Here is a 16,015-nt window from a genome sequence, read left to right on the forward strand (position 1 = left end):
CATCAGTCATTAATTAGCGTGAGCGTGTAAAGCAATGTATATATCTCAATTGAGGCTGGTGATCCTCAAGCGAAGTTAATCACAACCATATAAAGCCAACAGACAATATATATGTTTGTAAGTAATATGTATGTGGATGAATGCCGCACCCCGATCGAAACGCCAGTAAAGTACTGTTATTTTTCCTACATGCTTCTGTTATTCTTCCTACGTGCGATATGGGCTTGTTGGTCGGTCATCATTGAAAGGTATCTGTATAGCGCAACAAAACAAAGACACAAGAAGCGAAGACTATTAGAGATAGGGATAAGCGCGAATGTGTAAGGCTAATAATAGAAATAAGGCAGGTCCTCTCGACTGCCGACCAATGCATCAGCAAACCATCACTGTCATTGTCCGCCAGAGAGCTGGCTTATTTGCGCACGGAATAAAGCCTGAACTGCATTTTCATATGTCGTTTAGATTTCCTTCTGTTTTCCTGTTGTATCGGTTTCAGATTGCTTTCATACCGTCATGTACGTAAGTGCATCCTCATGGTTGATTCATAGTGTGCACGTGGTTGTTTGGGGGTATAAGTATGACCGATCCCGGAAGTAAAATTTTCGTTGTTGATAGTTAGCACTTGTCTTCCTTTCTTATTGTGTCTTTGCTTTGTTGCGCTATACAGACACCTTTCAATGATGCCCGTAGAAAACCACGACAGTAAAACCGGATTACTTTCAGGTTCGAGCACTGGTATTGTTTTTCGCGTTATTATTTAATATGCCGTATTCACTCGCATAATTTGCGCACCTTTTTTCGCGATTTGAGAGCTCCGAAAAGGGGGAGCGCAAATTACGCGGAGATTTGGTGAACACATCCGAAATAATGTGCAATATGTAGTAACACGCGCGGTATATACATCAAAAAGAAAATAAATTATAGCACAAACGAACGGTACTTGCTTATTTAACAGAATTAGCACGTACTTTAATCAGCCAGATCCGGTCATGTACGGTCTAGCCGGCATCACTCGTCGAGAGGTCCGACTGGGAATCGTCGTCGCTCTCGCCGCCCTCCCAAAGCGCATCGTCCTCGGTTCCGTCGAGCGCGTTCGTCTTCTTGAAGCTCTCCTCGACAATACTGGGAGAAACCAGGTCCCACGCTGCGAGTATCCACTCGCAGACCGCTCTAGTGGCGGTCTCTTTATTCAGCCGGTGGGAAGGAGCCCATGCTCTCCGCCGGCCATCCATTCCACGCGTACACTTTGCGCACGCAGTCCTTGAAGGGTTTATTTTTGGAGACATCGAAATACTGCAGAAGAGATGTTAGTCCGCCCGGGATAATAGCCAGGTTAGTCCTCATGTGCCGCAACGAGATGGCCTTGGAAACTGTCGAGCACCAACAGCGATGACAATCGCAGTAAGGCCCCCGGTCGCTTACCCCAGACAGTGTCCAGCCAGTCGTTCATCAGTTCTTCATATATCCAGCCTTTTTCTTGGGCGTGGATGTGAATACGGCCTTCAACCTTCCATCCGGGCAATGTTTTCCGCTTGAAGATCACGAACGGCGGTAGTTTTCGGCCATCAGCTGTCACTGCAAGCATAACCATGGAGCGTTGCTTTTCGCAGCCGGTTGTCTTTATAGGAACGAACGAGACGCCTTTCTCTCTCACTATTGCGTTAAACTTCCGAAATCAACCAAAGATGCGCTGCAGCGCGGACGCACAAAACCAGGGGCAACGAGGGGAAAAGTTGGCCGGGACGGGCCCTCGCACGCCTCCGATGCAGAAAATAATCCGTAACGCGCCGCGTGCATGCATTCTCATGGCGGTAGAGATGGGGAGATAGTAAAGCAATGAAGGGGGCTAGTTGGTGAACGTTCATGGTTATATTGCGCTCAGTTTTACACAGACGATGTTAAGCAAGGACAGGACGTGGGCGGACGTAGCGCAAGTCCGTCCACGTCCTGTCCTTCCTTAACACCGTCTGTGTAAAACTGAGCGCAATATAACCATGGATGGGGAGATAGGAGGAGGCAAATGCTCGAGCAGTTCCGACAACCCGTGAACAGGTTCACGTGTTCGGGTGTGGTCCCTAGAATATAATATTCTAGAAACTGTAGTTCGGGGGCTTCCGAAGAAGGGACTTCGCACTCGCAGCCCGTCTTGTGTACGGCTACTGCTCTCGCCTGCGCGGCAAGGGGCCCGGTCGTCCAAAGTCTCTCCGTGCTCGCACGCCGGCGAGCTGGCTCGGGTGGGACGGGGAGCTCTAAATAAGCAAGTAAATTTTTGTGTGTGTGTAAAGCTGGCTAAATATGAGGGGTGCGCAAATTATGCCAGGGAGCAAATTATGCGGGTGAACACGGTACATTGTCTGAGAATATTTAGGACAGAAGGGACGCTCTGTCAGTGTTACGCATAATGAAATTTGTTTGCGGGCAGTCATGCGCAACATTTTCAGGAATAATTTGGTGAAGCACGCAAGACCCAGTATCAGTACCTTTAGCGGGCGAATAATGTAGCATTATAACTTGTATTCACGGCATGGATATGCAGATGTCACTAATTACTTGAAAATATTTTGAGTTTCACGACGCCGCCGACTGGAACGATTCGGCTGGATTGTACATGCAATTGCTATCGCACTAAAACAACGCTCTAAGTTTCCGTCTGTTCAGATGAGATGTTCGCAATGTAACCTTTACGTTGAAATTATTAACCACGCCGTTTTATTGCAAAGTCACAGCTCTATTATACATTGCATTGCTTTTACATTTAATGTAGAACATGCCGTCGCCAGCACACCGTCAGCTCAGCACCAGATTTGTTGCGGAAAGTCCATTAATTACAAGCTTGGTTGCAATATGCCACATCAGAGTGAGGGTATTTGATAATGTGAATTACCTTCCCATGCACGCAGCTCATTCCATCAGGAACAAATTCCTTTCGACACTTTCCACCCCCGTATGATGTTTTCAGGCAGCACATCATCCTGCACTGCTTGAGCTGGTTTGGTGGCTGTAGAAATAAAGGCAACGTTGTTTTTATACAGGCCATACATTAAACGCTAACGCATATGGCTGAAATAAGTATTCGCGAGCAGACAAGCGGCCAGAAAGCCTTCAAAAGCGGCAGTGATAGAAACCAGTTTTTTCATTTCAGCGATTTCGCCACCAAATGTAGCTTCTTTTGTCTGTTTAGCGACAAATGTTGACATTTTGCTGCCGGCGACATTTTTATTGACGTCGCAGAATTGGTGACATTTTAGTGCTTTCGAAGTCGAAAAGTTGTTTCAAAAACAACCCATATAGAACGTACTTTATTACTTAAGATCTGCGTGTAAGTGGCCGAAATTGGTGGTATGATGCGTATAGGATCTCTGACCATGATGAAGCAATATTTGCCTTAATTGGATTCAGTGTGATCATAAAATGCAAGTTTCTTTTCATTCTCGACGTAACCGATTTCAATGGGTCCTAACGCTTCGTATTCGGCACTTTTACTAAATACACTTTTTACTGTGAGACTTCAAACGCAAAAGAAGAATGATAAGATAGATCAACTCTATAAAGGCGTATAGATATGAGCGGCTTGTCTTGCTCACGTGAGCCTGAACATACTGCTCCTCTAATGCATGGACTTTGGATGAATGAGCCCTGTGAATAGTATTCAGTTAGGCGGGGGGGGGGGGGGGCGGAAGACGTGTATTTCCCTTGCACATAGGTCACGTAATCGTCACCACCGTGTTGGCGACGTTATGCATCTTGGTAATATTGCTGCCCTTTCAGTAGCGCCGAGAATGAGAAATAATTCGGGAATTATGAACGAGTAAGCGGCTTTGCATGTTAGGGATAAGAAATCGCTTGCGCTCTTTTCAATCGTTCGGTATTTGGAACCTCATAATTTGAGAGTAAACACCTAATTTCAGGTGTCATTGTTCGCTGTTATGGAAGTATAATAGTAAAGTTATGATAATTCGGCAAGCTCACCGACCTGCGACATATGTAGAATACGAAAGAATAAGCTAATAGAGCGCGAGGACTGGAGTACTATACATATAACATTTAAGTGCTATTGCATCAAGTGGACTCATGGCAGAAAAGCTACAGCAGTGATGCATGATTGTACAGGCTCCAGAATAGAGAGGTGGGCAAATTGGACTTAGTTCACAATAGGTTTCATTGTTACTTCGGTAGCGGGACAACGCCGGGAGAAGTGGTGAACTAATACGATATGCGCTACTCTTACAACTGACTCTTTTATTGATAACGAAATACTGAAACACAACGAGAAATGGCAAAAACAAAAATTTTAGCTTACCTGAATTGGCAGACCTAGTCCTTGGTCTGACAGTAGACCGTTGCAGTAGTCTTCCGCAGTCATGATTTGACCGGGAAGTATTTTGCCTCGGGTTCTCATACTTAATTTCGCAGTTTCCGCTAAGCACTTGTCTGGTACGATTCTGTAACCGCATCGAGAAAAGTCCGGGAAACGTTGCATGAAGATGAAACATCGCCACACGTTAGCGTAATTGTTCAAGACGAATCGAGATAACGCTTGGAAACAATTAGAGTAAACTATGTTTTTCTCTCGTGACGACGACTATCACCCGTTGTATTTCCAGTATCACCCCTGTTTGTTACACTGGCTTAAGTATGAAACCAAGGAGCGTGCACCGTAGAATAGGTCATGCGTAGAAACCAGCTGCTGTGCGATGGAAAGTCCCAGTCCCCGCGTAATTATGCATAACAGACTTTCCTATCAGCATTTTTTCCTTACGTAGTTTCAATTTACGCTGAAGATACACGTAAGCTGCTTCAACTATTATGCCTTGGTCACATACATACGCTATGAAATGTTGTGTCTGTTTATGCCTACCATTGTTATGTTTATTTTCTTTGTTTATTTTGCACACTCAAGCTATAGAGGATTGTTGCTTTTAGCCTGCTGTTCCTTTCCTTCTTGCGAAGAATGGAATAAAATTTAATTCGTCCGTTCATGTTCATCGCGCTTATGTTATGATATAGCTATTTAATGTTAGCATTACTAATCTACAACATGCAACGAATTATCATGTAGTTCTGAATGTACAGTATCATATAAGCATCATCACCTATAAAGTTAATGAGTGTTGTCAAGCAATCGCTCAGGTGGCATATTTGTTTTCCTTGTTGCAAAGGTTATTTGTTTCCAGTTTTGCGCATATCTGGGCAAGTTGGAGTCGCGAATCCACAGTAGGCTTCTGAGCAGAATACATAACCTTCGAGAAATAATTATAGAAATTCTGATGGGATTCAGTTGAGTTTTTTCAATAGTAAACGTAGAGGTTGTGTTTAATGCAACTGAATGTCATACACAATCATCCCAAGAAGAAAAAAAAACACACGCGAAGGAAAGAAAGAGAGAAAAGAAACGAATAAAACCTGGACAGAGAAATCTGCCTACAGCTTGGGGAGTGCTCTGCCCACGTTTTATTCGTTCTTTTTTTCGTGCGCTTTGTGCAATCCTGGCATCATCCTATGTTCGTCAGTGGTGTTTGTACGTTCACGCTTTTATCAACAACGAAGGCTTTGCGGATTATGAGTTGAAAGCTACATGTGTAGTGGTATGGGATGCTGCTAAGGTATCACACAGGGAACACTGTCAAGAGAACATGAAGCGAATGCCTACGTTGCGCATTCTGCCTCATTTCATGTTTAAATAATGGCATATTTGAGTGCAAGGGCACGTCCACAAAGACGACGTACGGACACACGTCACGAGTGCCTGTGATCATGTGTCTGTGTGTCTTCTTTGTGTATGTGCCTTTCCGCTACGATATTTCGTTAGGCAAGCACAACTAGCGCACCAGAATGCCCTTCTGAAAGTCGCGTTTCGGTGTCTGCGTCCCCGTGAGTGCCACCTTGGCTGTGCAATCATACCGCGTAAATTCCTACCATACCAACTAGCATCCCTTGATCGAAGCTGTTACGAAAGCTACCGCTGCTTCATTTCTCTTTTCAGGGAAACTTAGAAAGACTTATTGATTGCAAACGACCGCACCTGAGGAGTCCCCGAATCTGTGCCTTGGTGCAAGGCGAGAGCTTGTATTTCTTGACACCACCATCGACGTAACTCATCAGGTATCCTTGGTTCCAGGAGCATGGCCGGCCTCCCTTGTTGTTGGGAATCCACGGGGCGCCTGGGCCTCCATCGTGAGATGAGCCCAAGCTAAGAAGACGCAATTTTTCACTGACTCAGTAAAATATGAAAAAAATATTTGTTCGTTGAGTGACAACAGCAATTTACTCATGTATTGATTTGTGGATCGGCAAGGTTATTGATCGAGAGATTCATTATTTGACTGTGCTTAAGGGGAAGCGTCACCGCGTGGCAAACTTCTATTTCTATATTTAAGGGCGTACGAAGCGTAGAAATGCTTTTCTAAGACAACTGCTGATTTGAATGAAATTTGTTGTGTCTGAGGGATAGTTAAATTCTACTGACTGTACCAGGCATACTTCCGGTCTAGAACACGAAATTTGTCACAAAAATCCTCATGAACTGCCCAGTTTAAACCAAAATTGAAACACGAAGTTTACAAGCCTGTACCTCTCAACGAAAAGCACATGTCTTAGTTCTGTAAGCTTTATCTGTTAGGAAATCTAAAGCGGACAAACTAAATATATGAATTTACAGCTTATGTAGAAGCGTTCTAATATTTACGAGGGCTTTGCTAAAGTTCTACCGAAAACTTAACGGCATGTTGCATGACGGTGCATGATAGATCAATTTTGTTCGATAAATATATGTTATTACGTCTCGTTCAGACCATTGTGGTATCGATTTTAATTGTGGAGATACAGAGTTCTAAACTCGAAGGTTCAAGATCCTGAAATGTTTCAATTTTCAAGAATCTGAAGAGTTTGACAGATTAAATAAAGAGTTTACTTAAAGAGATGACATTCCAAATATTTTCTGTAAAATACAACAACCTTCATTAAGACCGGTAAAGTAGTTTCCGAGAAAAAAAAGATTTATTAATTCCCATTTGCTTACATTGGGCCTCCCATGCGTGTGTTTCCACTTAAAGTTTCAAACGTCTGAGTTATTGTGAAGGGTGCTTTCAGATTTACCTTTACCTCTTTGGTAGTTATTATTATTTGTGGTTCAAGTCACCTTTTGTCTCTGTAAGAACGAGCGAGCCTTGGACCACAAGCCATGCCTTCTTTAGTCTTTTTAGCTCACTCCGTTCTTCGTTTCCCGAACCTGTCACATTTCTTTCGATATTAAACATATCTTGTTTTTGATATCCTAGAGAAAGGAACAGCCATTATTACTATAAGGTGTCTGAGTTTCTCTCGTATATTCATTTAATTAAAGGCAGCTTTTGGCACCAGCGGTCAGTGAACGTCTATTGAATTAGATCTATACGTTCGTTTTCACATACTGCACTTTTGTGAATGCCAGCCGCCGCATAAGGTAAACACTCGCCCTTTTGATATTATTTATTTTAGGGGCAGGAGTCGCTGATGGACTGTTGTCAGAAAGTTAAAAATATGCGTTGCTGACCATTCGCTCATGCGGAGGCGACAAGACTTTTTGCCGCTGTGGCCACCATCATCGCTGCTAGAAAACGCCGCAGAAAACCGAAAGAAAACAAAATTTTCTCTTTGCCACGAACACTTTCATCACATTTTGCGAATATGAGTTTCCGCCTAAGCGCCTATTATTTGGAAGCTGATGTGAAACTCTGTCCTCACAATGTGAACTTGTCGTAGCGACAGCAACTTTTGTAAGAAGCCTGATCGATGCTGTATTTTTACGCGAAGGCAGATTCTTTCGAGGCCACAGAAACCACTGTCGTGACGAGAAAACATCGGTGCCTTTTAATAATTCATTGATATCTTTTCCAAGTGGGGAATCTTTTTTGTTGCACATTTAGCATGCCCTTCTTGTACTCATCAATAGGTAAGGAAAGCACAAGAATGTATAAAATTATACAGGCAATATTTGCATATAACCTACAAAATATCACCGCAAATTATGTTACCGCCACTCGAGGCAGTTAAATACGTTGTTGCAGCGGGAAGCGTTAAATAGGAAACAAAAAAATAGCTCGGCAGCATGTTACACTCCTGTAACACGTGAAAGCAAAAGCCTGCTTCACACGTAGTACTACACTAAGTTATACGATTGGAGGGGTCCGACTTCTTGCAAGCCATAACGAGCGGCACTGGGAAGTGAACGCATGGCACTGCAGGTCGACTTCCTCAACGACTCATGCGAGCACTTAATGCACTACCTAAAGGTTCTTTCTTTCTTTCTTTCTTTCTTTCTTTCTTTCTTTCTTTCTTTCTTTCTTTCTTTCTTTCTTTCTTTCTTTCTTTCTTTCTTTCTTTCTTTCTTTGTTAGGCTCTCTTTCTTCGTTTTTCTTTCTGTCGTTCCTTCATTCACATTCAGTTATTGCATCTTTCCTTACTTACGAGGTATGAGCCATTTCTGATGATGATATTTTTTTGCATGATGGATTTTTTGCATCACTGGACTAGACGCCACGTTTTTCGAGTATGAGCCATCGCAACGAGCCACTTAAGGCCTACGCCTTCCAGACTATTGATGATATTATAAGAATCAAAAAGAGGAATGAAATGTTGATGCTGTCAGCATCGTTTAAAAGGAGACGAGTAGGATATGGTACTGAGAAAAAAAAGAAGTAATTGTAAACATTGTTAGCACAAGTCGTTACTCACTTGTTTAGTCTTTTCTGTTCCCATTATTTTTTGTTTGCATGTTGCTTGAATCTTTTAATCGTGCCAGCGACCCTTGCTATTAGTGAAAATCGGTTGTTACGGTGTTAACACCTTGTCACGTACATTTTGTTATATGGGTCGTGTTACCTTGCAGTGATGCCCATTGAGACAGTTTAGGAAATTGTTATGCTATTCGCTTTTCATTCACAGCTGATATTGAACAACGAACTGATGTTTCAAGCGGAACGAATGCATTCATTTAAGTATTGAAAGTTACTCTAGAATTGGTTCGACGTCAATGCTGCAAACCAGTTCAGGCGACCGGAGAACGCCAAGATGAAGGACAGGGTGACCGTGTCGACAGACTGCACTATACAGACTATACTTCCCAATTTTAGGAAGTTACCACAAAGAACACACGGGACGAAGAAAGAAACAACAAGAAGTGGTAACCTCCCAAATTCATGATTCACCAACTGGCCTAGAACCACACTCTTCTATAATTCTTGCCTGCCTGAAGTGTGCTCTATATTTTTTGTTCTTTTAAAGGAAGTGGATAGAATCCTACGAAATACGTACATGTGAATAATTTCATGAGCGGCGGTGTAAACTCCTTTGAAGGTGCCGGCCATGTCTTCGCCGATGCCGACCCTCAAAGGAGTGCAAAGGGTGGCCATGGCTGCGAGACCTGTAGACGGGAAAGGGAAGACGCATTTGACCAACGGATAACGGCAGAAGTCCGCTGTGTACAGCCATACAACTAAAAAGCCCAGAAGGGCACACGACCATTTCAGAAGCTGAAAAAAATTCGCGAGAAAGATCGAGGACACCTAAGTACTTCTTATTAGTTGCGAATGCGAAAGCTGAACGCCGTGGAGCGGTCTTTACAGTTACGAACTCCGCGCGGGCAAGCGAGCGCACTGAGACGCTTGACGCGTCTTGATTTGGCCTTACCGAGCTGCAGATATAGAACGGAAGCGAGAGCTTGTACGGACAAAGAACGCACGCATAACAAGATTCCAAGAGCGACGGTGACGTGGCATCACGGCGATGCCCTCTTCCCCCCCGGAACACCTGGCGGGCTAGCGCTGCAAAAGGTGTCCCCTTTCGCCCACTATTCCCCCTCTAGGCGCGCTCGTTCCGTGACGTGGCAGCCAATGGCAACGCGAGTTTAAGAGCCGTTTTGCCGCTACAGACGACAGATGCGAGGCTTTTACGCTCAATAAGCCATTTTAAGACGCTTTGGCATCAAAAAGTTGAGTGCCCGAGTGTGGACTTGCTTGTGCCTCAACCAGTGCACCCATATGCAGAGAAATAGAGAATGGAAAGCGTAGCCGAAATTAATTTTCACGTTTAATTTAAATCTACAGGTAAGAAGGGCAAAGGTGAAACTAAAAGTGGGTGGCAAGAAGTTCGCCAGCATGTTACACGCCTGTAAAACTTGAAGGCGAGAGCCTGCTGCACACGTGGTAGTGCATTAAGTTATACAATCGGAGAGGTCAGACTTCTTGCAAGACGCAATGGATCGCACAGTGAAGTAAGCGTGTGGCGCTGTAGGTCGACCTCTTGAACGACACGTGCGAGCACCTATTGGACTTCCTAGAGGTTCTTTCTTCCTTTCGTACGTGCATTCTTTGTTCTTTCTTTCTTTTTTCTTTTGTTCTTTCACTCGTTCCTTTGTTCGTTCTCTTTATCTTTCTTTTCTTCCTTCTTTCTTTCTTTCGTTTCCTCCTACATATTCAATCATTCCATGTTTCGTTGCTTACGGGGTATGAGCCATTCCTGCCGATGGTATTTTTTGTCACATTGCAGGTTACACCTGCAGGCAAACGGCCATAACGGAGAGACGGTGCGAATACTTCGTCGTTCGGTAGATGACACGATCCGACTCTTGCATCGCATCACGAATAGACGCAATGGTATGCGTGAAGAGTGCGCGATCCGTCTCGTGCAGGCGTACGCGATAAGCCGCATAACGTATGTTGCCCCCTACCTGAGGTGGATCGGGTCCGAAAAAAACAAACTCGAATGCATGATCCGAAAGGCTTTCAAGAGGGCGGTCGGCGTTCCACTCAACGCGAGCACCGACAAGTTTCTAGAGCTCGGAGTTCACAACTCCCTTAACGAGTTAATCGAGGCGCACGACATTGCACAATACGAACGATTATCGAGGTCAAAGGCAGATCGATGCATCCTCGAGTCGCTCAGCATCGCGTACCACACCCAGCATGGAGAAAAGACGGCGGTTCCCGCCTCTGTTCGCGACCGCCTGATCATCCCACCGCTTCCCAAGAACATGCACCCTACGCACCACACCGGGAGACGCAACAAACGAGCAAGCGACCTACAGAAGAAGTTTGGTAACAGCAACGAGGCGGTATACGTAGACGCGGCTTCATATGGAGGAGGGAGAAGCGCACACGTGATAGCGGTTGTAGACCGCTCGGGTAAGTGCCTCGCGAGCGCCACGGTGACCACGGTACACACGGAGGCGGCCGAAGAAGCCGCGATAGCCCTAGCACTCGTCGCGGTGCGGAACGCTGCGATCGTGATCAGCGACTCGCAGGCGGCAATCCGCGGCTTCGCGCGCGGTCGTGTCTCGCGGGAAGCGGCCCGCATATTCCAAATTTCTGACGACGGCGACTCGTCATCGCCCTCGCAACGCCAAAATTCTACGGTCTTCCTCCTCTGGACCCCGGCACATACCGATCTTCCGCTCGCGGGCAACGAGGCGGCCCACGCCACGGCTCGAGGTCTCACACGCCGAGCCGCCGCTGATTATGTGGCCGCCTCCGCCCCCGAGAGCGGGGCATCGGATCTGCCGGATCGGGACACTACAACAGAAACACAACAAGAAGCACACTGGGCGTGGGGCGATCGCCTAACCACGTTCAGAGACCTCACCCAACACTACAGACTCGAAAGACGCACATTCCCGCCACCGCAAGACAAATTGAACACTAACGAGGCCGTAACGTTACGCTTGCTCCAAACACACACCTACCCTAGCCCCGCTATCTTACACCACTGCTATCCGTGTTTATATTCAACAGACGCGTGTAAAACATGCGGACAGAGAGCAACGCTTCGACACATGCTCTGGGAGTGTGCCGGCAACAACGGTAATCAGACCAGCTCCGTTAGCGACGCGTCCATAATCGTGGCCGTTGCCAGGGTGGGAGAAGGTTCGAGCTCGCTTCTTCCCGACGCCGCCCCGGATGCGGGAGCCGCCGGGGACCTTCTCCGTAGGCGTCGCCGCCGCTGGGAGGCGGCTATCAGAAGTTCAGAGCTGGCAGACCAGCTCTGGGCCGTCCGGCAAGCCGAAGATGCCGCTCGAGTCCAAGGACTTCGAGCCGTCACCTGAGGCCACCACAGCAAGCACTGCCGGACTATTCTTTATTAAAGTTTCTTCTTCTTCTTGGACTAGACGCTCCTTTCCTCGGCTATGAGTCACTGCAACGAGTCACTTAAGGCTTTCGCTTTAATAACTTGCCGTAGGTGCGAATGAAACCACATCTTCCAGATTACGCCGATGAGGCTTCCCCAATTAAGCTCTTAAGGCGCCATCCCTCCACCCAATTCCTTGAGCAATTGTGTGTGCGTGAAGGATTAGCCGTGGGAGAGTTAGCCGGTGCCTCTCCGGGAGCGGCGCTGTTCAATTAAAAATGACAATAGTCATAAGAATTAGGTTAACATTTATGTTCAAATAAATAAAGCAAATAGCTTCCTCTGTACATCCTCTGGCTTCAATGTTAGTCTCTTTCGATGATTGCGACTAACAGACAACAAAATAAAAAAAATCAATAAGCTAGCCACTCTGAATTGCTTGTTCATGTAGTTGCTCTATTGTATTGGTTTATTTATCCAAAACTGTCTTCTCCGTCTCTCGGCCGCAGCCTTACGATGAGCGGGATGCCACGTTGGACAGTCTAGTTAACGTCCTCACATATTTTTCCTTTGCCGCTTTTTGCCTTTCAGTATGTCTCGGCTTTGCTCCATCGATTTTGTCTGGTGATGCATGTCGCAAGGCGGAGACCTCAAAGGCAGCTTGTGCTAAACGTGGTGAGTTGGTTCCCTTTCGTGGTGTAAATGAAGCAGGGCTAGCCTAGTCATTACGATGTGAGAGGCCCGCCCAACCCTGAATAAGTAAAAAGTGTTAGAAGAAATGAGTCAGAGATGATAAGCAAACATTAAGTGCGCTAATATAGCACTGTAATCATATTAGGCCAGGGTGTTAAAATAAGAAAATTTAGCGAATCGAAATAGAATAACAGTATTGACGAAAAACGGTTTCCACATATTGGTTCGGATGCCGAATATTTTCTCATTTCCCAGGAAAGTGAAATATAAAGTTGCACTTCATGAATGTACAGACTAAAGCGCGTCTAGTAAAAGCTTATTTTTAGCATTTTTTCTTGCGTGCATGCAATTTTCTTAACAACCAGCCGCCTTCACAACTGAGGGATTTGTAAATGCTAGTTATATTATCTGTTGGGTCCCAACCAATACGGGAATAAAACAAAAGAGCATCATGTCAGTATATGCGCGTCTGTGTTACTTTCATTGAGGGAACCAAGAGTAATAACTCGAGAATTGCACGTCATCTTAAGAACAAACAACCGGGATGAGATCTGTAAAATAAATAAAAAGACGCTTTGCCACATTGCTAACGACAAATTCTTAGGCTGCACAAAGGCGGTGGCGTTCTTATTGAATGGGGACAAGTTATTGTTAAATGAGACGATGGCTGGCTATATGCGTTTGATGAGGAACTGCTGTCTTTTAGTGAATCTGCACCAGTCCGTCAGCCGTGAATTAGCGTATGATTAACAGATAGCACCAGCTTCATTTGGAGGTCAGCGCTTGCCTCGACCATTTTGCCTCGTGATTCCACTAGGGGCTGCTATCAGTTAATATTGACCAGAAACGAATATTGGGTAATTTCTAATAGTGAATACTCTAATCAAATAAGCATTCAGCCGCGAAGACTATTCAATTCGTATTCGAAATATGAAATATTCGCACGTCACAGTAATAGGTGCTAATAGACAACGGAAATTTAAAAAACAAATAGTGCTAAAAGTATACAAGGCTTCTACATTTCCGCCTAAAGACAAGAAGGAACACTGGCTGGAACAGTTTACTTAATATCCTAAAAAAATGGCCAGGCTTAGCTTGGTTAAGCCAAGAATGCGTTGCATATTGCGCGAGTTGGGGCCCAGCTTTTCCTCCGGCTGTCGTGACATGGTTGCGCTACAGGTCAATGGTGGCTGCCCGGCCGCGCCCAAGGGCTGAACTGAGTGATTCCAATATGCAACGCATAAAAATAGAAGCACCTTAATAACAAACATAGCAAACTTAAAAGAGAATAGACCCACATATGAGACGCGCAGCAATGAACAATGGCTCATACCCTCAATGGTGGCTGCCCGGCCGCGCCCAAGGGCTGAACTGAGTGGTTGCAATATGCAACGCATATTAAACAAGAAGGAAGTATACCCTCTCGTGCCTTCCTTTATTTTAGGACAGAACAGGTATTGATTTGTGCAACGCAAGCCCTTACCTAGAAGGTTGCCCTCAGGTCTGCCAATGAGTGGTATTGTAGCCAAGTCTTGCCTGGAAAAGTATGAAAGAGTGTTATACTTGTATGTTCTGATGTTTAACCAAGCTAATCCCTATTGCCACATGTGTGGCAGAGCAGGGAACTGAACTGAAGAAGTGGAGAACGAAACCCATGGTGGCACCACGCGTCGACGCTTACGCTCAGTAAACTCGGGAGACTCAGTGTATATTTCAACAGGATATATATATATATATATATATATATATATATATATATATATATATATATATATATATATATATATATATATATATATATGTATGTATATATATATATATATATATATATATATATATATATATATATATATATATATATATATATATATATATATATATATATATATATATACGCAGGAAAGAGACGACGCACTTTTAGGAAGGCCTACGTACTGAACGTTTTCGGCTTGTGCACCTGCCTTCGTCAGAGTACAGAACCGAAAACGGTCAGTGCATAAGTCTTCCTAAAAGTTCGTCGTCTCTTTCCTGCGTATGTTACCTCGGGTCGTGCGTGCTGAACTTTGAAGAAACCCCGTGTATATATATATATATATATATATATATATATATATATATATATATATATATATATATATATATATATATATATATATATATATATATATATATATATATATATATATATATATATATATATATATATGGTATTCACGGGCATACACGATATTCCAATAGACATTAAGAGACAAAAATGGCGCAGACTAGATAGCAGACTAGAATGGCGCATGCGCAAACTAGATAACCGTTGGACCATTAGGGTAACAGAATGCGTACCAAGAGAAGGTAAGCGCAGTAGAGGACGGTAGAAGATTGGATGGAGGGAAGAAATTAGGAAATTTGCAGATGCTATTTGGAATCGGTTGACGCAGGACAGGGGTAATTGGAGATGGCAGGAAGAGGCCTTCGTCCTGCAGTGGACATGAATAGGCTGATGATACATATATATATATATATATATATATATATATATATATATATATATATATATATATATATATATATATATATATATATATATACACACACACATGAGAGTATTGCACGCGTAGGGCGAAGAAGTGAATTCGTATCCCACCTGCGGCCACTTGTTTTGTCATGCACTTTCATTTCCATTTATTTATGATTTCTTTCATTCAATTAATAAGTACAAGTAATTTCCCCTATGTTGTCCTTGGTGCCTTCGTTGGGTTCTTATGGTACATATATATATATATATATATTCCTGGTTGGGAGAAGGCTTGGGAAAATAGCCATCGTCCTAAATTCCTGTAGACAACCCCGTGAGCACAAAAGCATGAACCATTTCAATCCACGGATGGCCTTGTTGAAGAGCATCCGCCGCGACTGTGGGTACAAAATAGGTACAAGCGCACTCATTGGCCTAAACCTCGGTCATTACGGGATCAAAATGCTTGGAAAGGGCTTTTGTCCTCAACTAGAAGGCATCCCCACCTCAATAGGTGCATCTACGGCACCATATAGGAAATGGCCACCATGGGAGCGGATCAAACATCACTTTCTTTTTTTGGGGCTCACGAGGGTTTCGAAGGGAATTTAGAGCGCAGGCTCCTTTCCCAGGCGTTTGACCCCTGAAGGAAGCCAAGCGCCGGGTGCTCTTGTGCCCATCTCAGAACCAGTGGGTGCCCTGCGGCAGTGGGAA

At 44.4% G+C, this 16,015-nt stretch overlaps 1 protein-coding gene across 2 annotated transcripts in view; it reads right to left on the reverse strand.

Moving 5' to 3' along the window:
* Positions 1–16,015, reverse strand: part of LOC135917894 (venom metalloproteinase BumaMPs1-like) — a 33,607-nt gene that overhangs the window by 615 nt on the left and 16,977 nt on the right. The window contains exons 9-14 of one of the 2 annotated variants that reach the window (XM_070527324.1): positions 14,276–14,328; positions 9,292–9,400; positions 6,023–6,190; positions 4,301–4,442; positions 2,885–2,998; positions 1,493–1,575 (exon numbers count right to left, since the gene is read on the reverse strand). In XM_070527324.1, the coding sequence (XP_070383425.1) occupies positions 1,573–1,575; positions 2,885–2,998; positions 4,301–4,442; positions 6,023–6,190; positions 9,292–9,400; positions 14,276–14,328 (589 nt within the window). In that variant the 3' untranslated portion in view covers positions 1,493–1,572. Of the gene's footprint in view, positions 1–1,492; positions 1,576–2,884; positions 2,999–4,300; positions 4,443–6,022; positions 6,191–9,291; positions 9,401–14,275; positions 14,329–16,015 lie in introns of those variants that run through there. The other variant, XM_065451512.2, reaches the window with a different exon arrangement.

This window comes from Dermacentor albipictus, chromosome 10, assembly GCF_038994185.2.
Source record: "Dermacentor albipictus isolate Rhodes 1998 colony chromosome 10, USDA_Dalb.pri_finalv2, whole genome shotgun sequence".
NCBI lineage: Eukaryota > Metazoa > Arthropoda > Arachnida > Ixodida > Ixodidae > Dermacentor > Dermacentor albipictus.